General features: G+C 48.3%; 1 protein-coding gene across 6 annotated transcripts in view; it reads left to right on the top strand.

Moving 5' to 3' along the window:
• DAPK2 (death associated protein kinase 2) overlaps window positions 1–24,347 on the top strand; it is a 114,641-nt gene that overhangs the window by 52,153 nt on the left and 38,141 nt on the right. For 4 of the 6 annotated variants that reach the window (XM_045201713.2, XM_045201714.2, XM_053927923.2 and 1 more), the window contains exon 3: window positions 15,462–15,683. In XM_045201713.2, the coding sequence (XP_045057648.1) occupies window positions 15,462–15,683 (222 nt within the window). The remainder of the gene's footprint in view (window positions 1–15,461; window positions 15,684–24,347) is intronic. The other 2 variants (XM_045201715.3, XM_045201716.3) reach the window with 1 other exon arrangement.

The raw sequence follows: 24,347 nt of genomic DNA, 5'->3' as shown, positions 1-24,347 counted from the left end.
GTAGGAGCCCCATTTCTCATATGTATAGCTCAGTGTACAGGCCTCACCAATGAGAGAGGAAAAGGCATGTTCTGATAAATCTGCCAGTTGGTCATCCATCAATTAATTAACTAATTCAAAAATACTTATTGACAATTATGTGCAAATTGTTGTGCTGTGGAAGACACGGTGATAAACAGGAGAAATTTTAAGACCTTTCAAAATCTGCTACTTTGAAAAATTTTTTGATGAAAGCACACACACAGGATATTGTTTATTACTAGGGCAGGGAAAGACAGTTCATGCTCCCAGCAAGAAAGACCAAATAAAAAAGGAATTTCTGATGAATTTATGTTTAATTACAAATATTGAAAAAGTTAAATCATATCATCATTTCCTCCAAACACTGTTTAATCCATGTTGAGCTGCAACATTCCCACCAGATGCGGGTTCAGATGTGAGGCTGATGGTGCACTTTCTCTGAGGTCCCTGAGCTCAGCTCCTCCTCTGTAATAGGAGTCAGGGATACCTGTCCCCAAGGGCCTCCCAGGGACTTGGTGACTATGAAATAAGAGATCTCATGTGAAACCATTTTGTAAATCATAAAGCTGCTCAAAGGGTTACTTACCATTCAAAGAAGGAGCCATCCAATAGGTATTTATTAGTTTGTGTTATACTGCCTTTTCCAAGGTATGAAAGCAATTTCATAGGTCCAGATTTTCAGCAAGATGAATCAGAACCAGAGAGAATTTTTGCGTACCCAGGATTCCATTAAGTAATGGGTTGGGGGCTTGCTGTGTGTAATATTTTCTAAAACAGGGCTTCTCAGACTTTAACATGTACATGAATCACCTGGGTGTCAGGTTAACCTGCAGATTCTGACTCAGTAGTGCTGGGGTGGGATCTGAGATTCTGCTTTTCTAACAGGTGAAGTCAGGGCTGCCCGTCCGAGGACCACACTTTGAGGAGCAATGTTCTCCTGGTGCAGTGTCCAGGGGTGAGGACAGGAAAGGAAGTGCAGCGCAGGCCCTGGGAGGGGTGTTCCAGGAAGGTTGTGTTGGGAGCTGTGACTGCAACTCAATGCCCCCACTTCCTTCCCATCAGCATCTGGTGGGAAGAGGCTGTTGTCCTCCTGGACTGTGTATCTGCTCTGAATTTCGGAGAGGGAGCATGTACATTGTGAGTGCTTGGGGAAGGAGGAGGAAGGAAGGAGATTGCACCATCGTGTATGGTAACTGTCCTTTCTAGGTGGTGAGCTGCGTTTCCCCATGGCTAGACAATGATCTAGAGATAGCAGAATGAGCTGCGAAGTTCCTCCAGTGGGGCCGCACAGCAGAATCCGGTGCAGACCAGAACTTAACTCACATTTTTGTTTGCAAGTAGTTGAGAGGTGGTTGAAGAGTGTTGACTTAGTGTTTCAAGTAAGAGAAGGACTGAGGAGTAAGCAATCAGAGGGTGCTCCCACCCCTTCTTTTTACATTCCTTGGATACCTTTGTCATCCCTACGCCCAGCTAGCCAACACTGGGTGCCCTCCTGCTGCCTTCTGGCACCCCAAAGACTTCCACGGCAGGACCCATCTTGGTCTGCCTTCTCCCTAAGTACCTCAGTTATCCCCTTCCCCAGCACTATTTCCTCTCCTCTTACATCAAAAATTTCTTTTTCTCTTCAGCATAGCTGAATTTTGCCTGTTGGTAGAAAAGCAACCTAATTCAACAAACTCATATTAAGGTATACATGACCGTCAATCCAACTAGCTATTAGTTACTTGTATTTTATGAGCTGTGATTCACATGGATTCCTCCCTATTTCTCTCCCTCCAGTCAGAGCTTTCGCCTTAGGGAAACCTGAGGCTCCATAGAGATCTCTTTTGCTGTAGATGGTGATACCTCAAGAGTCTGGGTGTGGGACACAATGCAGGTATGTCTGGATCAGGTGTGCCTGTTCAGAGAGAAAGGTTCCTTCTGCCTCCACAGCAGGCCCCAGTAAAAGCAGGAGGCTGTGATGTAAGAGAAGGTTGCTGTAGCTGTGTGGTTCTCACATTGAGTCCTATGGTACAGACCTAGGTAGGGATTGGGGGCGGGGTGTGTGTAGTAATCAGCTGAATGCTTTGTGTTGCGCCCCTTTGAGCTAAAGCATCTTTGCTTTTATATATTTGTGTATTAAACTTCTGTATAACATTTGTTTGAAACAGCATTCCTAAATGCAGTAGGGCTTCATAGACATTGCCTCTGGCAAGCAGGACCAGGGCAGGGGGCTGCTGATTCTGCTAAAATGGAGTTCAAGGCTATATAATTTTTATTTAGCCACGTTCATGTCTATTACTGTGCCAAAAATGTAAAAAATAAATAATAACAAGAACAAGAGCTATGCTACTAGAAAAAGTTTGAAAATTCTTGCCAAATCCAAGACGCAGAACAGGTGTTGAATGACCTGGGGTCTCGGGCTCGCTCTGCTGTAAGCTGCTCTGTGACCTTGGGCAAAGAGTGTTTCTTCAACTGTGAAAGCGTCCTTCCTCTCCCCTGTGGTTTGACCCTGTAATTCCATGAGAAGCAGCTGTTGGCAGCTGTGGGGGCTGGACTGCCCCTCCCACACCCTGCAGAGCCCGGAAAGGCTTGGGTCTGACACCTTGCCTGACACCCAGCCCCAGTGTGCTCAGATAATTCCTGGGCTGGAGGGGAAGGCGGATTTTGACCAAGTCACTTTGTGTCTTTCTCACCATTGGGATCCGTGGGAAAATTCCTCCTGGAACAGAGAGGGTCCGGGTGGGTCTCCCTCGGTGTGTATGTGTGGTGCTCCTGAGCTGGGTCTGTGTCAGACTGCTTACCGTGAACCCTGGGCGAGCTTAGGCGCCCTCAGAGAGAAGGTACACGGATGTCTAGTTTGAAAAGAGATCTGTGAGGGTGCTTTTTTCATTGCTAAGTGGTTCTTATGTGAATGAGAAACTGCTGTCGTTCATCTCTGTGTTCCCAGTGCCTACGCTCAAGACTCATTGATTGAGCTCGCACTCACTGAGCACTGAGAGAGGCCAAAAGCTCGACAGTAGCTCGACTGTCTAGTGCCGACCCTGCCTTTCGGGAGTTTACAGCCCAGGGTCGGGGACTCAGGCAAGTGGACAGTCGGAATAGTGTGGGGCGGTAAGAACCGTGTTGGGTGTGGAGTTGTGTGCAAAGAGGGCACCTGTTGTCACGGTCATGGCAATCTCAGCCGCTCCAGGCCGGGACCCTGTGTCTGCTCTAGAGGTGGGCCCACCCACCCCACAGAGACCCGGGCACTCAGGCAGAGGTCTCTGCTTATCTGGGGACCTTTCTCTGTGTGTGTATGACCTTGCCAGGCAGACCCAGCCTCCGTCTAAAGACCCTGCAGAGATCCTGATCTGGAGGAAACGGTGTGGTGGCAGGAGGCCCAAGGAAAAAGTCTGTCTCCTGCTTGTCCTGGGCTCTAATGTGTTGAGACACAGCCTGGCTTCTCACTCTGCTCTGGAAGGAAAGCTGTGACCCGCCAGCTCTCAAGATAAGGCAGGAATGTGTGGGGGCTGGTGACTGCTCTGTGGGCCTGTTTCTCTGAGGGTGGCGGTGGGTTTTTGGGTTACTGAGGGGCCGGAAAGGGCGGCCTGAAGCCGCGGGTGAAAACATGTGCTCTGAACCACGATATTCAGTGTTCCGTTTGTTCACCCTCCGTCCTCTCTCGAGCACCAAGGATATGTGTGCTGAGTGTTCTCGCATTTTCCTAACTAAAATTTCTCCACAGTCCTGTGAATTCAATGTATTATTTTCATTTCATAGGTGAGGAAACTGAAGCCCATGTAGCTAAAATGAAAACCATATTTATTGGTGTTTATCATGTGCCAGCTGCTGTTCTGGGCACTTACCTGTGTCAATGCATTTAATCCTCGTCACGGCCTCTGAGGTGGCTGTCACCCCTGTCTTACTGATGACGAAACAGAAGCACAGAAAAGCTAAACTCACCCTAAGTCCTAGAGCCAGCTAGTGACAGAAGTGGGGTACCCTGTGGTCCTGCCCAGGTCTGAGCATGCTCTACCCCCATAGGGTGGTTGATTAACCTCTGCCCTGAGACTCCGTGAACCACGTGGGCAGGAACAAGACCACCCTGAGGCAGCCTGTGAGGGAGGCCGGGGAGCGGGGAGGGTGGGCTTCTAGAGGAAAGAGGCCATGTTAGAAGCTGGGGTCCATTCTGGATTACAGTGTGAGTAGACCAAGGGAAAATAAGTCATGTTGAACGTGACACATACCTTTCCTGTGTCCTGACAATTAGGCTGGAAGGGAACACGTCAGGCAGTGCCAAATCCTGTAATGACTTAGAGCAGAGTTAGAGGAACCAGGAAGGAGTGGCAGCCCTGAGGGTGCCTGGTGGCTGCTAATTGGGGCTGGTGATGACAGAGAAGGTGGCACAGCTGCAACTCTCAGCCGCTTGCCCAACGAGGCTCTGGCTTCTGCTGCAAAGACAGGGCTTGGTGGGTGGAGAGTTGGGAGGGAAATCTGCTTCTAGGAGGACTTGGACCTATTGCCTTCACTCCACCCTGACCTCCAGGCTTGTGGGCATAGGGGGGCTGGATGTGGATCTGAAGTTGAGTCCCTTTCAGGTCCACCTGTGAGTGTGGGGGCAGAAGGGGGAAGGGACTGGCAGCATTTTATTCCTTTGGGAAATGCCTTCTGCACTACAGTCAATCCACTTGGCCATTGGGATGGACTGTAAACAGGCGTTTGGGTGGTCCTGCCTTGGACCACACCTTTAGCCACCTGTGAAGTGGATCAAGTTCTGTCTTGGCAAGCGTGCCCTGCAGCTCACTATCTTTCTTTGTGCTGCGGTGATAGCAACACAGAGCCACTTATAGTTAGTTTCTCCTGTTCATGGATGTTGAGGATTTGAGGCAGCATACAATAAATAAAAGGCAGAAAGAAGTCAGAAATAAAGGTAGAAGATCAAAAGCCACACACCCTCCAAAAGTTATGATTTCCTAAACCTGTGGTAAGGCCTGGATACCTGCGTTTTAAACGAGCTCCCCAGATGATTCTGTTACATCCCCAAGTTTGAGACCCACTGGTGTGAAGGAAGGAAAAGGAAATACACCTAAGAATTGGGCCATCATAGTCGTCAGGGACTGCCCAGAGCAAAGGGGAAATAAGGTAGATTACCTCATTTTCATGATCAGTTGTTCAGGGCAGACAGACGGCATCATGGTACTAATTTCCAAAAGAAAGCCATCACCCATGTCCTGTTACAAAGGACACTTAACAACTGAATGGATAATGTGGGGGCGGGGAGATGCTCCGCATCCCTAAAGGGTCTGTCAGGCTGGTCACCCCTGCAGCTGTGGCCCACCCCAGGGGCACCAGGCCCACTCTGTGGCAGGGATCTGCTCACCCTCAGATGCCATCCCTTCCTGCAATCGGCCAGTAGAAGGGACGTTGCTGGGAGGAAGTGAGGTGACTTTGAAGAAGGGATCAGGTGTGGGGGATGTGGGATGGCTGTAGTCCCCCTGGTGCCTGTGCAGTAAGTTTGAAGGTATAACCTTGATTATGTGCCTAGGTGACCACAATGTCACCAAGCCACAAGGCATTCCCCTTCATAGTGCTCCTAAGGCATAGTAGTCAGGTTATTAAAGTGACAGGCAGGAGGAGAGAGAAAGTAAGAAAACTGGTTAACACCATTTGATGCTGAGAAAACTTAATGCTCTCTTACCATACAATCAGGGCAAATATTTGTAAGATACACAACAGAGGTTAATATCACATATATGTGAAGAGCATTTACGAACAATAAGAAAAAGGAAAACACCTAAATAGAAAAAATTAGCAAAGCATATATTGGTAGGCACTTCACATTACCAATGAACATAGGAAAAGATGTTCATTCTTAGTTGTATTTAACTACAAGTTAATTAATTTAATTCAAGTTGAAACAACAAGATATCATCTTTCAAGTATCAGTATGGTAAAGCTGAAAAAGTAATGAGCCAGTAAAAGAAATGTGTTTGGGATGGGAAGTACGGGTGCTGATGATATTTATGTCTGTTGGAGTATTAGTGGAACAGTCTAGTCTTCCTGGAGGATAATTTGTCAAGTATCAAAAACCTGAAAAGAGTACATAATTTTTGACCAAGGTGTTCTTTATTTCCTGAAATTTATCTTAATGGAAGAGAATCAGGGATATACACAAAGATTTATACATAAGGGTATTTATAGGGTGTTACTCATTATATTAGAAGTAATGTAAATGTCCAAAATTAAGAATCTTCTTTAAAAGCCATGGTTTATCTGTATAGTGGGGTTTTATTTAAAATTAGGTAGTAAAATAAATTTTAATTATGTGGGAAAATATTCATTAAACACGAAGTAGAGAATTAAAAAACAGTTTCCAAAATACCATATATGCTATCATCCCAATTACATTAAAAAAATGAACAAACAAACAAAAAAGTCTATAGTGTGCCTGAAAAAAATCCGAGAGAGCAGAAACCAAAATGATGCCAATGGTTATCTCGGGAACCTTCCTCTTCGTGTTTTCCTCTTTCCTTTTTTTTTTTTTTTTTTTTTTTTGTTGTTGTTCTTTTAAGTAATGTACATGCTCCCTTTGTAATAAAAAAAATATCAAGAATGTGTTCTTTTTCAAGTAAGTCTGCCAGTGAAGTTCTCCTGCATCGAGGGCTGGCCGCGGGTGACCGTCTCTCCAACATGCTTGATGCAGCCTCAGTTTAGGCCTCCACCTCCACAAACACCGTCGAGTGCCCACTCACTGCTCAGGCTGAGCGGGCCCTGTGAGAGTTACAAAGATAACTAGGACAGTACTCACTCTCCAGGCTCTCTGGGGTTGGTTGATGGTCAAGGGCTAAGGTGAACACTCAGGTTATTTCTTATAGAAATACCTTTGGCATTGCGTATTGTCAGCACGGGAATCCATGGTCACTTTACATGGATTATGGAAAGGATACCAGGGGGTGCGGGCCAAGGGGACGTGCACAACTCACAGGAGGCAGACTGGTACAGGAGACCTCGGCACTGGAGGGAGGGGGTCTGACAAATTGGGAGGGAGGTATTAAAGAAGGTGAACTGTTCACTTCCCCATTTTATGAGGGATGACCCTGTACCCCCACATATTAGCAGAACCTCAAATGTCCTGGGTTTTCCTGTGTTCTCTCTGCAGTCCCTTTCTTGTTCTGCAGTGTGGGCTCATGTTTAAGATCTCATCTATAGGTCCAGACTCCTGGGATTTGCCCAGTTTGCCAAGGCCAATTGGCTTCACACTTGGAGGTGATGAGGAGGCTGTGTGACCCAACTGAGCATTATTGGCTACTTGACCCCTTGCTCTCCCCTTCCCTCTCCCCCACAGAGAGGAGGGGAAAGGGCAAGTTCAGCTTCCTGATGTATTTCCTTGAGAAAGTGGCTACTTGACAGGGAGGAGGTGAGGGAGAGAGGTGATGACTTGGGGCACCCACGGAATAGAGCATTTGTGTATGACTCCCTGCCTCTGCAGCCACAGTGAGGAGTTTCCCTTGCCTGTCTGAATCCAGCTTTTCCTTCCAGGCCTGGCTCAAATCCCATAAGGCTCCATACAGCTTCCCCTGACTCCCCTCAGTCAGTACTCGCCCTTCCCTCCCCTGAACTGCTGCAGCACTTACTGTTTGCCCACTCACTTGACCCTGAGGTAGATGTTTCTGCGCATCCAGATCATATTTCTTTTTTCTACTACTCTTTGTCAGATCTCCCCAGTTAACTGTAAGCCCTTCAAGTTGGACCCTGTTTATAGAACTTAGGACGCTGACTGGTAAGTGAGGGATGGAGGATCCATTAGTGAATGAGTGGATTGGTGGATGGACAGTTAAGTGGGAGGGGTGGGCGGGCGGATGGTGCCCTCCAAGCCCAATACTTCCACAGTAACCTACCTCACGTCGGTGTCTGGAATCTAGACTGTAGACTGCAGGTAATGCCAGGGGACTCTGAGCTGTATTTTTAGTGAAAGCTTTTCTCTATATAACCAAGTCCAATTTAAATCAAGCCTAATTCTAGGCATTGGACTTATGAACTCATGTTCATTTGAGAACAGCCTCCAAATGTGCTTACACTTAAAAATAGATCCCGAAAAGTAATCATACCTCAGCCCAATTTGGCTCTGCTCAACAATTCCTTCCGTTTTGTGCTTTAGGAGGTTTTTTTTTTTTTCTGGCTTAAGAAAAAAGGTCAGAGGAAGGAAGTTAGTCTTCAGGACCAGGGAATTCAGTGAGCTAACCTGTGAAAGCAGCTGCTGCAGGCCTGCACAGGCAAACACCTGTGACTTTGTGGACCGGGGCCATGCATAGGTCAGGGCTCAGCTCCCTGAAGACTTCTGGTTCCTGATGCTTATCCTAAATGTATTCCTTACTGTTGACCCTGAGCTTGGCTTGGTCAGAGTCAACAACAGAGTCTGCCATGTGCTGGCCTTCTTGATAAGACTAGGTAATAATTTTGAGAAGCATCAGTGTTTTCTGTTTTTCCTTTTTTTCCTATTTACGGTTTGAAACTGCTTTGGAATGATCGAAGAACATGCTTCCTTGCCATGGAGCATACTTCTCAAATTGTGTTCCCAGGAGCTTTTGGGGCTCCATGAAGTTCCTTTACGCATTGTGGGGTTAGGCTCTGATTAGGTGGGCTCTGAGTGCATCTCCCTCAAAAGAAGTACTGTTTTTCATCCGGTTTACCTATTGGGCTTCTGTGCAAGATTTACTGGAGAGGGTTCTACACTGCAAATAAATTTAAAAACCATTGTTGGGAGACTGGAGAGGGGTTGACAGCGTGGTCAGAGGGGAAACAGGTTCCTGAGACAGTGGGTCCTAGTCTCCGGCTGGGACAAAAGGCCACTTCAATGGCTCTGGGCACTCTTGTGTTTTCAGGCCTTGTGCTGATGTTCCTGTCTGCTCCAGAGTCCCCACCCACTGCGTGCTGGCCTGGCTGCTGCTCGGATGTGCCTCTCACTCTTTGCTTGCCTGCCTAGTTCCTGATGCACTGCACACCTGGCTTTTCATAAATTTTTGCTCCTTACCTTCATCTCTCTGGCCCGAGACCCTGACCCACACTGTGCTCCGACTTTTGGTAACTATATTCTTTCACCTTATTTTGGCTTCTTCCTGGATGTCTAATGCCTTGTTTGCCCTGACCTCAGATAACTGTGTTCCGAAGTGTTGTCTGCCTTCCTGGATCCTGGCACCACCTGGGGACCCTGCTTTTCAGCCACTACAGTCCTCCCCAGCACTATCTATTTTTAAGCTGGGATCTGAGAATGGGGTTCAGTGAGGCTGAATGAGGTTCAAGAATACTCTGGGATCGGAAAGTGATGTCCAGGATCCAGATGTGGTGATCCAGTGGATGGAGAGAAAGAATAGTTCACACTCGTGGAGAAATTATCTTTTGCATAATGCTTTCACATAACTGCCCCATGTCAATCTCATTGCAACCTGGTGAGACTGGGATAGTCTTAGGTCCGCACACAAAGGAAACTAAGACTCAGAGTAAGTGATTTGCTAAAAGTAGTAGACTGGAAACAGAACTTGGGCCTTTTGACTCTAAATTCTGGACTTGGATATAGGAGATCAGAAACAGGTTGTTTACTCAGGCAGTGGGGGGAAGGACCTTGCTCATGAGAACTAGGCGTGGCCTGGCTGGAGGCTGGATATGTTAGAAAGGGGAGGGAGCTGAGGGGAAGGGCAGCCACGGAGTCCCCACAGTCGAGCCTGGCCAGGGAGAGGAGCGAGGAGAGGGCTTCATGACCCATCCCCAGACAGGCTGTTGCTGAAGGGGTGTTAAGTCCTCTGGAATCAGGCTGATCTGGGTCCTGCTGACTATAGATTCGAGCTGCCCCTGCCCAGGACTTTGAAACATGTTAGCTACAGGTCTCACCCCTCCACCTATTGAGCTGCACCTTGGGTGACCTCGACTGGAAGCTTCTACGCATTATCACTGCCTGTGGCCCTGAAAACTTGCAGGGTAATTCCAGAGGAATGTGCTCATTGTTCTCCGGGGTGGGAAGGGGAACTGAAGTGACCGTTGAAGGGAAGCAGGAGGAGGAACCTGGTCTCCAGATCCTTCTGCCTTGGAAGACTTCCCATTTGATACCTCTCCCCTCACATGGCATCTCATCCCCGGGTTTGCCTTCTGTGCAGCTCCACCTCACCTCCACCTCGATAAAGGGTGACTTTGGGCAAGTTACGAAAGTCATGGACACTTTAGAGCTGACCGAGAAAGAGAATGAATTAGGCCCACCCTATTCATAGACCTCACAAAACACCTGTAGCAGCCAGCCCCTGGAGCATTGCCAGAGCACACCTGTTTGGCTGTGGCTTCCCCTGGCAGGTGGGGGCCAGTGGGCAGGAGGAATGGTCTGCTCAGTGCAGGCCATGCGAGTGCATTGTCTTTTAAGAACTCAAAACCAGTGATAAAATCGAATAAAGGTCAATCTACTTTTTAGCATCATACTCGCTGGCAAATTTAAACAATCAGTGACGAAAATGCGTCTCCCTTCCGGGGTGGGCCCCTCTCCTCAATGCTTGACACACCTGGTTAGTTACCTCACGATCTCGCTGGAGCTGGAGCCAGGGGTTCAGGGCCTGCTCCCTGGCCCAGTTAACAAGTCACTGCACCTCCCTGAACCTCAAGTTTTCTGATTTGTAAAATGGAACTACCTGTAAATGTTAATAGAATAAATACGAAATTAAGTTATCAATATTAATAGAATAAATACAAAATTAAGTTATCAAAAGAAAAACTGGATATAAGTGTTGTAATATCCACATTGCTATAAAAAGTCCGAAGGGTGTGAGATTTGGGTCATGCCTGGGTTAGTCCCCCGTGGCAGTGAAGAATTCAGGGGCAATCGAACCAGGCTCTTCCATGAAATTTTGGAGCTGGTATTAGAGACACCAACACCATTTTTGGTGCTGAGGAACTGTGCTAGATTTACTCCTTATCATCTGGTTCCAGGCCAGATAGCAGGAGACCCTCATGGGGTGCCATCCCGGGCCCTGCTGGGCTCTGGAACAAGGCCCATCCGTCTCATTCTCTACACAGCATGTTCTGTCCTCCCAGGGCGCTGAGTGAGTGAGGAGCTGAGCCTTCCACCTGGCAAGAGGGTTGTGTTCCTCACATAATTATAGGACAGCATGCTGGCAGAAGCAGGCAAGGTGGTTTCTGTGACTTGCGGATTTACTGCCCTCCTACGTGACTTTTGCAAGCCAGCCTCAGGTGCAGAGTTCCACCCACTCACGCCTCCTGCCTTTGTACAGTGCTGGATGGTAAAGTCCTTTCTCAGGCATTATCTTGTGATTTCCCCACCAGTCCTGTGGGGTGTGCGGGCCAGGTTTTCTCATCCCCATCTGACAAGGGAAGGGACTGAGGCCCCAGAGGTTGAACAGATTGCCCAGGGCCATGGTCAGTTGGGGCTTTGACTAGAATACAAGTCTCTGGACACCAGCCCAGAACTAAGAATTTGGAGAGTGAAGGGAAAGCCCTTATTTTTATTCAGAGTTGTCTCAGGCTCTTTGGCACTTTCTAAGAGGAAGCTTTTTTGAGGTGCCTTGTCCAAGCCCATGAAGTTTTGATGGCAAGTCAGGTCCAGGAGTCAGGCCTCCTGACTATTAGCCCTTTGCTGCAATCGGCCGTGAGTTAGGTATTGGCTGGTGCTGTGGGGAGAAATATGCGTGTTTTGCACACATGTATCACTGTTTCGGCATTCCCATAATTTTCAAATTAGTGTTGGCAATGATCTCCATTAAAGATTGGATGACTCCCCTCCGTTCCCTCTCTGGATAACGCCCTGGTGGCTCTGTCCCAACCTTAGAGGGACCCTCACTGTTACCCCGGGCCCCATAGCCTAGCTGGGCGACCTCTGCACTGTGGGGCCTGCACTCCCGGCTTTGGAGCCTTTCTGATGAGCAGACAAGAGCCCATCACTGTCACTGTTTCACCTGCCCATGAGTCCACTCAGGTCTGGCCTTGCTCTGTCTGCTCTGGGTACAGTGACCGGGGCGTGCCTGATGCAAACTTCCACCCCTTTATCCCCCAAGGGTGATCTTCTTCCTCGATTTGCAAATAAATATTGGGGCAGTTAGACTCAGGACCTCTCAAGCAAAAACTATGCTGGAGGGAAAGACAACACTCCCCTCCTGCTTGCCTTTCTCCCCCGCTCCCTGTCAGATCAAAGAACTCTTGGAGAGTGTAGGGAAAAGGACAAGGAATAAAATGAGTAACAGCTGTGTCATGTCTTCTTCTGTGAAGTGGAGATAATCAGAGAACTGTTGTAAGTCGGTGTTTCTTGGCCCTGGCTGTGCATCAGAGTCACGAGGGAGCTTTTAAGCATGGTTAAGTCCTCACTTAATGTCATCAATAGATTCGGCAACTTTAAGCAAAAACAATATGTAAAGAAACCAGTTTTTACCATAGGCTAATTGACGTAACATGAATTAAATTTCAGTAGCATCCATCATTTGTTATAATCAAACAACATTATTCAAGGACCTGCTGTATCTTGATTCCCAGGCTGGGGCCCAGACCCAGGAGACCAGATCTCTAGAGATGGGACCCAGGCACCAGTAGTTTTAATGCCCCACAGGATTCCGAAGTGCAGCCAGGGTTGAGGACCACTGCTCTAAGGATGAAAAGAATTGTCTAATTGCTCAGAACAGGGACATCCCCCCAGCTGTCTGTGCACTGGAATCCTCGGGGGAGCTTTCCAAATTACGCTGATTCCCTGGCCACACATTGCAGATCATTTGAATTAGTGGCACCTGTGTCTAATGCCTCTTGCTCAGCCTTCACACAAGCCACAAACTAGTTGTCATTATAGTTACCATTTGTTAGTGCTGACTATGGGCCAGCATTCCAGATACTTCCAGTCTTCACAATTCCCATTTTACAGATGAGGAAATCGATAGTCAGAGCAGGTAGCCTCTTGCCCGAGGTGACAGCCTAAGTTCTGAACCAGACCTGGAAGCCTGCTCTCGTGGCCTGGGTGCTGCCCCTAGTGGGGCGTATTCTCCATTCTTCCCAGTAACAGCCCAAGGAGAGAGGAAAACCAGCAAGTCACTGTGGCTCTCCTGAGGTTCCGGAGGGCAGGTTGAAAGGAGGACCCCACCTCGTGAGGAGAGGGGGGATGAGTGCTGTGGCCTGGGCTTTGACTCCCAGTTGGTCACCCTCAAAATACCTCCTTTGGCAGGAGGAAGATGCCTGCCCTTTAGGCCTGACCCCAGTCCCCTCTTATTGCCACAGCTGCTCTCACAAAGGGAGAACTCAATCAGGAAAAGCAAACACTCACTTGCTTTTTGAGAGTCAGGGGAATTTTTTAGGCACTCAATATACAGAAATGTCTTTGTTTCCCTCCTAAGAATAGGGGAAGCTGTATCAAGGTCACCTGAAATATTTATTTCTGCCTTATAAAAACCCTGTGCTTCCACCTCTATGCTCTGTAATCTTCCATAAATTACTTAAAATCCTTAAGCTTTGGTTTCTCATCAGTCAGCTGGGAAGAGGGAGCTCGTCTGCCTTCAGGGCTGCTGACGCCAGGCCCCTGGAGGCAGCTGAGCGCGAGGAGAGGAGCATGGCCATCCTGATGCTGAGACTCACAGCCGCCAGGACTGGAAGCTTCGTCAAGTGTTTGCTGGCACTCACTAAAGGACCCGATGTCCCCAAGGCCCAGAGTGGTTCCAAGTCACCAGCTGTGTTAGAGATCTTGCTGAATGTATTCTCTCTGGCTTCGGGAGGACTGGCTTCACTCCACCTGCGTCAGCCGGGTGTGTGGATAGCTGAAAGACAATGTCGGGGCATAAATAGCTGAAACTTTAATGTTAGTGGACAATGTAATGTAAATTTGGCCCCACCAAGCCTTTTCTGCCCAGCCCAGGTCCCAGGGCTCTCTCCCTCCCCAGAGCTCCCTCTGTACCTGCCCTTGATTGCCCAGCACAGAGCCTGGCACAGCACAGAAGCTCTGCCAGCTCTGAGTGAGTGGAGGATGTGTGTCTGGTGGCATCTCTAAGGTGGTTGCCATAGCAGGTTGGCGTATTTATTCCTTGCTTGCTCTACTTGACTCTTTTTTTTCTCACTTAGGTTTATTTTGAAGGTTGCCTCATGGAATATTATTCTAGTAATGCAATGGTTTAGATGCGATGCTATTTTCTGAGGTTGAGGCAAGTCTCCTGAGCATTCATTGTGTAGCTCTTACCCCTGAGCCAGTAAGAGAGTACGTCCTAAGTGTGGAGTCTGGCGGACCCTTTTTAAGCCATTAAGCTTAACCTAAGACTTTCTGAGTTCTGTCTCAAGCAGTGGGCCTTGTGGATAGCAAGAAAACATGGGGCAATGATGGAAAATGGTGCAAGGGGAGTGGGAAGACTCTCCCAGGATGGGTGGCCATGGGGCAGTCTCCAGGGACTCAGCGCTGCCCCTACTGGTTGTTTGGACTGAGATGGTGAAGCAGAGGCTGCTGCCCCTCCCTGGGGGTGGGAGCACTCAGGGACACTGGCTCAGAGCCGCCTGCTGCTCTGGCTCAGACACCACATTATGGTTGCTGTCTTGGTCCAGAGTGAAAGATTTCCAGGCCTAGCCCTGACTCCTGTATCTTAGAGGCTTTATGGATGGTGGGCTATGTGCCTGTCTCTGGGGCCTGGCTTTGCCATTAACTCTGGGATGACCTCAGGAGAATGCCTTGACTTCTGCGCCTCAGTTCCCAAACACTTTACAACTCCATGGTCCCATCAGGCCTCTCACTGTGGTGAGCTCCTACTACAGTTATCGACAGTGTTAGGCTGCCTCCAGCCCCACCAGGATCCCCACCAGCCCAGCCTGCACAGCCTCTCGCCCTGTCTTTACATTACATGCGTCATCTGCATGCTGTTCAGTCCCCCTATTGTTGAGCTGCTTGGCTCACATCAGGTAATTGAGATTTTATTTGTTGGGAGGGGGTTGGGAGCAAAGGGGCAAAAATGAGAATATAGAGGTGTTTGTCACCTCACAATTCCAAATGGACAAACCTACCCTTGTATCCAGATATGGGAGACTCAGCTGGATGATGGTTGCCATCAGTATTTTGACCATGCTGGTCATTTTTTGTTTTTCCTTTTCAATCTTTTCATTACCTAGTATAAGCCTCTGGACATTGTGATTTCACCTGGTGAATACTAGACGTGGGTTCTAGCTGAAGCTTTGGACTGACAAGGCTGTGTCACTTTGATCAGGTCAATAACCTTTCAGGGCCTCTGTGTTCATGTCTTCCCACTGGAAACAACAATGCTAACATTCCTTCCGGATTCCTATGAACAGAAGGGAAGCTCAGTACCTGCCCCACCTCCACCACTGTGTGATGGCCAGGTGGGGATGCTGGCTGGTGGCAGGGTTTGTCCTGCTCTGGCAGAGTGACTCTGCATTCGAGTTGCCTGAGGGCCGACAGTCGGGTCACTTCCCCGATGGCCACAGTGACACCCTAATTGTGTGAATCTGTGATCCCACAGCGGCCAGTTTGCCATTGTGAAGAAGTGCCAGGAGAAGAGCACCGGGCTGGAGTATGCAGCCAAGTTCATCAAGAAGCGGCAGAGTCGGGCCAGCCGGCGGGGCGTGTGCCGGGAGGAGATCGAGCGGGAGGTGAGCATCCTGCGGCAGGTGCTGCATCCCAACATCATCACGCTGCACGACGTCTTCGAGAACCGCACCGACGTGGTGCTCATCCTGGAGCTGTGAGTGGGCTGTTGGGGCCCATGGTGGGCAGCAGGGGCAGGCGGGGCGGCGGAAGCTCCAGCCACAGGTCCCGGAGGGTAGCAGCAACTGGACCTAAGCTCGGCCTAGAGGAGATCAAGTGAGCGGTGGGCGGTTTCCCTCAGTTACCCCCAGCCTCCTTTAAAACCTGGGCCAAAGCAGGGACCAAGCAGCAGGGACAGAGGACAACAGAAGGCAACAGTCTAGGTCTGGTTTTCATTGGGCCCTGGGGACCAAAGCGAAGACATGGCTGATGCTGGGGCCATTTCCCATCTGGCAAATGGGTGGGAGGGTGGAGGGGGGATGGGAGAGAGGGGAGCAGGAGAGGCTGTCAGGCAGGGGTCTGTTCTATGGTCAAGGGAAGAGAAAACACCCTTTGGGCTTGGCAAAGCCCTTCTCTAGCCCTTTCCTGGAAAAGTCCACTGCATTTGTGCTGTGATGCCTTTATTGTTATAATAACTATTATTTAGAGAGCATTTGCCACATGTTTCATGCTCGCCATCTGCTCAGTCCTCACAGGGACTATGACGAGGGACGTGTCCTACTAACACAGTGAGGTTCCTTGGCGTTCACTGTGCCAAGCAGAGCTGTTACCTCAGTTACTCCCCGTAATAACCCTGTCCCTCGGAGGCTTTTCTTAGCCTTACTTTAACCACGAGAGCGCTGAGAGACCAGGTTCCTTACTGGGTCCGTCAGCCAGGAAGTGGTGGGGCTAGTGTTACGGGACTGACCTTGGTCCAAACTCTCAACTGCTGCCAGCCAAGGGACAACTCTGAGATGATTTTATGAAAAGGAACATTATCACGAGTTTCTAAGCAAGGAACACACAGGGAATCACTCCCGGAACAGTGTGTCCCTCAAGCAAAGCATCTGACCCATCTCTGTCGGGGGAAACCCGCATAAACACCGTGGTGCGCTTCGCCATTGCGTGTGCAGGTGGGGACGTTCAGGGCACCAGCAGTCACACAGCATGGCTGTACATTCATCGCATGTTCAAAAACGGTGGAAAAGTTCCACCTCTGGTTGGAGATGTTAGTGCGGTAATGAGAAAAGTTGGTGAGGAGGTCACTAGAGGGTCTTAAAAGCTGCTTCAGCTGGTCTCAGGCAGTTTCAGCTGGTTCACCCCTTGGTCCTGAGAAACATCCTGGGCTTGCTCCTGAAAACAGTTCTGACAATCGTCCACGTAGGGGATTGCTGTTGTTATGGAAGGGATTTTAGCTGATTGCGTCTTGGTCTTTCTGTGGCACTTGGCAAATTACAACATATGCATCACACAAACCATATAAATTCTAGGGTGATTTTAAGCGGGGTTGCGGGTTAACCAAGGCAAAGTTATAAGTTCTGAACAGAATGTTAATCTATGCTAGGCTACATATCTGGGTTAGCTTACCCCAGGATTTGAGTCCACGCTGCTTGTGCAGACAGCGGTGAGCATGAGGTAGGGAGGCCTTAAGCTGACCCATCCTGTTGGAATCCAGATAGGTGACACCAGTTCTCAGGGATTGTCCCTCCTGGAGGTGTCTCCATGGAATGGGAATGTGGGGTTCTGCCAGACAAGAGTTTGTGTTGTGCTGTGGCACAAGTCACAGTGGCTGTGCCCAGTCAAGCAGCAAGACACTGTGTTGACAATGTTCTGAGCCTCGTAGGCACGGATGCACCTGCCAGTCAGCAGAGGAGCTGTAGCATTAGTCTCAGCGATCCCTGACTTCATGATCTTGGGAAAAGTGACCTCATCTCCCTCTCATCTGTAAACCAGGCAGCCGTCCTTAACCTGCCTACAGGTGGGGTGGACCACCTGACATTTGAGGTCACTCTAATTTGAGAACGATGCTCTGGTGTTGCCAGGATATAGATTTATGCAGCAGATAGGCATTTGCATGCTCCTGCATTTGATTCTTAAATCATCATCTCAGTGTTTAAATGCATGGTGTTGCTCATGTTCTCCCCTCCTCTAACTCCCAGTGTCCTCTGCATTTCTCCCATGACCCTCTCAGCCAGCTGGACTAGTTGGTGTGTGCACCTGCCTGGTCCAGACAAGCCTGGTGGGTTCCCACCGGGTGCCCAGCCGTGTGTGCCCCAAGGCTAAGGGTCAGCAGTTGGCACACTGATTCCTAGCAGAGAGTGACAAGCCCACCTTCACTGGGAAGGCCAGGCCGCTTCTTTAAAAAGTTTGTCATCAAAAAAAACTTTACAGCAACTAAAGAGAAATCACATTCCTAATCCCACTGCCCAAACACAGCTATTTATGTTTTTTTGTGTTTCCTCTTAGTCTTTATCTGTATACTATCACTGCACTGGTAGAGTTTTCTGCTCTACTTTCCCCCAGTTAACATGATTCCTGAAGTGGCTTTTTCCCTTTTAACTGACTATATCGTTTCATTAAACTACATACCCATCTCTCCCTCTTCTTGGTTATTTGGTTTTTATTTTCCAGCTTTTAATCATTATAAATTTTACTGCTATAAAACAACTTTCTCCTCATAAATTTCCCCTTTTCTTTTGAACTAATTCTTTCAGATAAATCCTCAGAACTGGGATGAGTCGCTGACATTTTTGGGGCTCCTGATATCCTCCCTTTCACAGGATGGCTAATAAGTACCACCTGCGACACGGGTTCCTGTTTGCCTGCAACCAGGCTAGCCCAGGGTCAGTTTTTTGAAAACAGGGTTCATTACTTATTGCCCTATATAGTTATAAAATGACACTTTGTTGTCATTTTAATTGGTGTTTCTGTAATTGCTGTGCAAATTGCCTGTTTCTCTCTGTTGGTGGGACCCCAAGAAGTCAGGGGCTGGGGTGATCTTGAGATATCCCTGTTTCTTCCCACAGGGCTCATGGTCTGTGGGGAGAACCAACAGTTATGTTCTCCCCACCTCTTCTCGTGAGCTGTCACCATTATTGCATCAGCTGTCACACTGGTGCTGCTGTGACTTGCTCGAACTGCTGTGTTTGTTGAGTTCTGTCTGTTCCTAGTTTCTCTGGCCCCTCCTTTACTTTCAAGCTGTCCTACTGCACTCAGGGAGCCTGTCTGCACAGAGTGCTAGGAATTGCTAAGACTGCCCAAACCACGCATGGCCAGGGAGTGGGAGGGAGGACCCCCTGGGAGAGAAGGGCTTTCTGTGGGCTTTTGTGTTTGGGCTTGGTGACTCCTGCTGGGTTGATCAGGTGCCTTTGGCCTCCTGGTCCTCATTGCACCCTACTAGGTTAGTGGGTTTGCCCAATGGGTATTAGTGCCCACATGCTCAGTTGCAATTTGCAGGTCTGTGGATGGTTCTACACGGATACCACTGCCCCTTCACACCCAGTTGTCTGGTGTGGACTTCTTCCTGAGTTCTGCTTAAGTGGCCAGCACTAGGAGGACATGTCTAGCTCTGATCTGATTCCCTCTCAGCTGTTATTACCTCAAGCATAACCTCCTTAGCAGTAGCTGCCTCTGGTCAGGGCTGTTGAAGACCAGGCTGGGAAGGATTTAGTTGTCCATATATATACAGTTGACTTCTGTAAGGTGTAAAGAATATTTTCAAAATCTCACTAGATTAACTCGTGTCACATGTGAAGCTTGCTCTGAAAAATGTATGTCTGCCCTGGGAGGGCTGAGCAGGCCTCCCATCCCGGGCCCTGGGCACTCTGGGGCCTCCTTGACTCTGAGCCAGTGGGAAGTGGTACCCTGGCAGTTGCATACCAAAGAATGGACTGGCAGAGGGCTCCAAGGTGGAGGCAGTACTTCCCAGTTCCCCAAGTTGAGTCCAGCTTCCTGGGCCCCAGCAGCTCCATCCACATGCTTCAAATCACTGCCTATAGGTCGTTGGAACTCATGTTCCCAAAGAAGTTCTGAAAAGTGTTTCTAGCAGGGAAACCCACCTGCAGGGAGGAAGGAGACAGAGGTCATATCAGCAGGAAGGGGACTGACCCTGGGGACTCTGGAGGGAGAGCAGAGGAGGCCCAGATTATTAGGCTGTGCTTTTCCTCTGCAAGCTAAACAGGTTTGGGACTTGAGAAGAGAGAGGCTTGGGAGGAGGTGGGGAATGGCTCCAGCAAAGAGGTCTTGGGGCTGAGCAGCCCTTGGGAGAAACTCTGTTGGGGGGAATGAACAGAACCTTGAGGAGAGTTGTCTGAGCACTGATGAGTGTCCCCAGTATGGATGTCCAGGACTTGATGGCAGGCTCATCAGCCTCCCACCTTCCTGAACCTCTGGGAGAAATTCTAAGGGCCACTGTGGCTATTTTATTCTTTACTCAAAGGAGATGTGGTCTCACTGAGTCTCCTGCCCAGGTCACACCCTCAGACAGAATGTCTGTTACTGTCCCCCAAAGTCATCACATGCCTTCACGTCAGGGCTTTTGTGTGACTGGACATGTCCCCATCACCGTGATATGCTTTTACATCTGTGCAGCATTCCATTTAAGGTGGGAAGAGTAAGCAGTGCCCCAGGTCACAGCCTCACAGGACCCTGCAGGGTCTGGGATTATTAACAAGGGAGGGCTGCTGGGTCCTGCATGTTTCCAAGGGGGACACTATTGACTTGAAAATTTGTAAAGGGCTCTTGGACAGGTCTCTTGCAAATGCCAAGTGTTCACTTCTATATGATCTATTCGATGTCGTGTTTATATTTTAAATTTGTTTCTTTCCTTTGCTCTTTTATTCACCTACCTTCTAAATACCTGCTGAATGTCTTTTTTGCACAAGGTGCTGTGAAAGCAAAGACAATCTAGCTGGGGAGACAGACAGATAATGGTACCTGGGGTGACAAGGACATGGTGCTGCTGAGCAGGGTGCCAGAGGACTCGCCCAGTGCTCAGGTGCCTGTGAGCTTTCCTTTCTGCCTCAGCAACTCCAGCTGTGTGATGTGGTGGACAGGAGCTGAGGTCTGTGTCTAAATTGTGGTTCTGCCACTTACTAGCTGTGTCACCCTGGGCCAGTCACTTGCTCTCTCGGGAGCCTCAGTTTTCTAATTTGAAAAATCAGGACAGAAGCACCATCTACCCCTCAGGGTGGATGTGGGTCTCAAAGGAAAGACTGCTTGAGGAGGCACATGGCACAGCTGGCAAGCTCTTAACTGGACTGCAGAGGAAGCCCTCCACCTCTGCCACCGCTGGCGAGGGTGTAGTGCATGGTGTTTACTCCAGCACTTGACTGAGGATCTCATAGCCCTTGTCCAGTTTAACAAGATTCTTCCCACTCCCCCCTCTAAACGGGGCCATTAGGCTATTTTTTTTTTTATTTCTGTTTTACAAGAAGGAAAGCTAGGCTCCAGAACTCTCATGTTCCGATCCCAGGGTGAAGGGAGAGTCTATGTTGAGGGAGCACTGGGGCCACCGTCCTGGCCCTTTGGCCCGGACCTGCAGACTTGGGGTTACTCCTTCAGCAACTGCCGGGGTGCTCCAGTTCTGGCCCCTGCCCTGGGGCAAGGGGCAGAGGATGCCCTCACGCATGGTCACATGGGTGACAGAGTGGGCCACAGCCAGCTTTCTCTGAATAGAGGGGCATTGCAGCTCTGCTCTGACAGACAATAGGTTTGCAGGTGCCATCTTGTCTCACCCTCTCTCCCCCCTTCCCCTTTCTCTCTTTCCTGCTCCTTCTCTCTTTCTCTAAATACTTACTCAGCACCTTTTATGGGGTAGACACTGGACATAAAGTCTAAGTCATGCCTAACTCATGGCTCCTGCCCTTGAGGATCTCACATCCCAGCAGGAACATATACTTCTGACATTTGTCCATCTACTTAAGGAGATATTTTTAGCTTCGTCTGACAGGTGAGAAAAGACGGAGGGGGAGAGTGACTTGCTGGTAAGTGGCAGAAGCAGTGTTTCAGCAGGCTTCACCTCACTCCAAAGCCAGCCAATGCACAGGGACTTAATGCCACATACATGTCCCATGCTTGTCCCCATCTCTGGGCCTTAACTTGCACTGTTTCCTTGCCTGTCACACCTGCCCTCGTTCTCTGCTTCCTCCGTCCAGGCCCTGCCCAAGTCTCACTGTGTTCCCAGCACCTTCTCCCACCACTTGAGCCTGTGCTAACCACATGTAGCACAAATAATAACTCCGTAACAGAAATCCCCATGGATGGGGCCCACAGAGTGCTGTCCTCTGCCCGTCCCTGTGCCGAGAACCCTGCTTGGTGCACTGGCTAATTTGCTCATCAGAACAAGCTGGGGGTAGACCTTCTTGTTACCCCTGATGTCTGAGAGACATTGCTGAGAGAGTTAGGGCAACCAGTCCCAGGCGCAGCCAGTGCGTGGGGACGTTAGACTGCGGCCGGGGCTTGGACGTGGTCTTGACCATGCACTCCCTTGCTGGGACACCTTGCATGGCCACTTCCCCTCCTATGGGCCTCAGTTTCTTCATCTGTTATGGAAGAACTCCCATGTGGTGATAGTCATTATGTAGGAGGTTGGCCAAGGGAGAACATGGAGCCTCTTCCCCTGGAAGTTTGTTATTAACTTCTATTTTGGAGAATTTCAAACATATAGAAAAGTAGAGAGAATAATGTCAGGAACCCTCACATGGCCATCATTTGGCTTCGAGTTATCCCCATTTGCCAGTCTGGTTTCGTATACTATTCCCCCCATTCAAACTGTTTGTTTGTTTTAACAGTTTAATATCATTAAATTTTAAACACTAAATTTTAAATAATTTTGAATATTTTAAAGCAAATCTCAGACATTGTGTACTTTCACATGTAAATACTTTAGTTTGTCTTGCTAACTGATGACGGTTTGAAAAAACGTGGCCACTGCGTACTTACCACCCCTGGCAGAGTTACCCAGGCAGGCCTCGGGACCACCGGCGCTGTCTGCTCCAGCAAATAACGGCATTCTCCGACGTGCCCACAGATGTCTTTTTACAGTTGTTTCATTTGGATAAGCATCCAAACGAAGTCCCCATTCTGCATTTGGTTCTTTTGTCTTTTATGTCACTTTCATTCTATAGCAGTTCTCCAAATTTTTTGATGCCAGTGGCTTGCTGGGAAAACCAGGTCCTTTGTCCTGTTGATTGTCTCACAGTCTAGATTTGGCTCAGTCCTTCCTCATGGCATTAACTTGTCCCTCTATCTCCAGTATTTCCTGTAAACTAGAAGTTAGATCTAAACTAAATACCCTTTCTTATTGTCATTGCCCAATAGAAATGTAATATAGACCACACATGCAATTTTATATTTTCTGGTAGCCACATGAATAATAATTACAAAGAAAGAGGTGAATTAATTTTAATAATATTTCATTTAACCCAATATATACAAATATTATTTTAACATGCAATCAGCACAAACATCATTAATGAGATACTGTACGTTCATTTTTCATACTGCATCTTCAAAACCCAGCGGGTGAGTATTTTATGCTGACAGCACATCTCAGCTTATTGGCCAAGCAGTGGTTAGAGTGAAATGCAATCCTGCCAAAGCAGTAAGTTTGTGTTTAGAGGAAAATATTTCACTTTGTTAATTAAAATGAATTAAAATAAAATGGAGTTTAAGATTCAGTTCCTCAGTTGCACCGGTCATATTTCAGATGCTCAGCAGCCACGTGTGGCTCGTGGCTGCTGGACTGGACAGCGTATGTGGAGACTGTTTCCATCGCTGCAGGAAGTTCTGTTGGACAGCATGGGAAAAAGGCTTAAGCAGATTTAGGTTTGATTTTTTTTAAGTTGCAATGCTAATAGGTGGTGCTGTGTACTTCCTATTGTACCACATCAGGTTTTCATTCTAGTTTCATGATGCTAAGAATGATTCGTAAGTCCAGTTGTGCTTCCAGACATTTTTAAAGAAAGGAGAAAGAAGATTTTGATGTTCTTAGGACAGACCAGGTGGCAGGGAGCGATTCCCAAAGCTGGGAGAGAAACCATTCTGGCTGTGTAAGAACCATCCGAGGGCACTCAGTATGACATAGTGGTTGAGAGTCATTCTGCCTGCGTTTGAATCCTGACTCTACCACTTAGTAGCAGTGTGACCTTGGGCCAATCACTTAACCTCTTGGAATCTCTGTTTCTTCAACTGTGAAGTAGGAAACTAACAGTACTTAACTCGTAGAGTATTGTGATGATTAAATGAGATGATGTGTGTACAGTATACATTATGCACAGCGTAAATATTCAATGAATATTACTTTCAGATGTGTTGTTGTTATTGTAAAGCTACAGGTTCCAAGGCCCTGCTGCTCAAGAATATAATTTGGTAGGGTCTGTGGTGGGACCTGGGAATTCACATTTTAAGTAAGTTCTCTAGGTGATCCTAAATTCCTGGACCACTTGGCCCAGATCCCTTCCTGAAACCTTTTTTCTGGGGTGACCCTTGGCTGTGTCCCTGCCCCAGAGAAGCACATGCTGGCTGGATACCCCACCATCTGTCAGAGGGTTGCCAGATTTAGCAGATAAAAACCTCCTGTTTTATCTGGCAATTCAATCCCTAATTCAGATAAAACCGTAAGCTAGTATTTACAGGGGAGATTCCCTTTGCTCTGTGGGTCTCCATTCCTGTCACATCTACTATAAGGTGCAAGAGTGTGGAATGTGAGGACAAAAGTAGTATTTTATGGTTTTAAAAGATGGATATAATTAATGAGTCTTTGTGTTTAAATTAGGCCATCTTTTATAAAATTGAAGAAAGGGGCTTTAGGAGCCCTCTTTCTCGATGGGCTCATTTTGCA

This window comes from Desmodus rotundus, chromosome 7 (assembly GCF_022682495.2).
Source record: "Desmodus rotundus isolate HL8 chromosome 7, HLdesRot8A.1, whole genome shotgun sequence".
Classification (NCBI taxonomy): Eukaryota; Metazoa; Chordata; class Mammalia; order Chiroptera; family Phyllostomidae; genus Desmodus; species Desmodus rotundus.
This window is presented reverse-complemented; position numbering and strand designations above follow the sequence as displayed.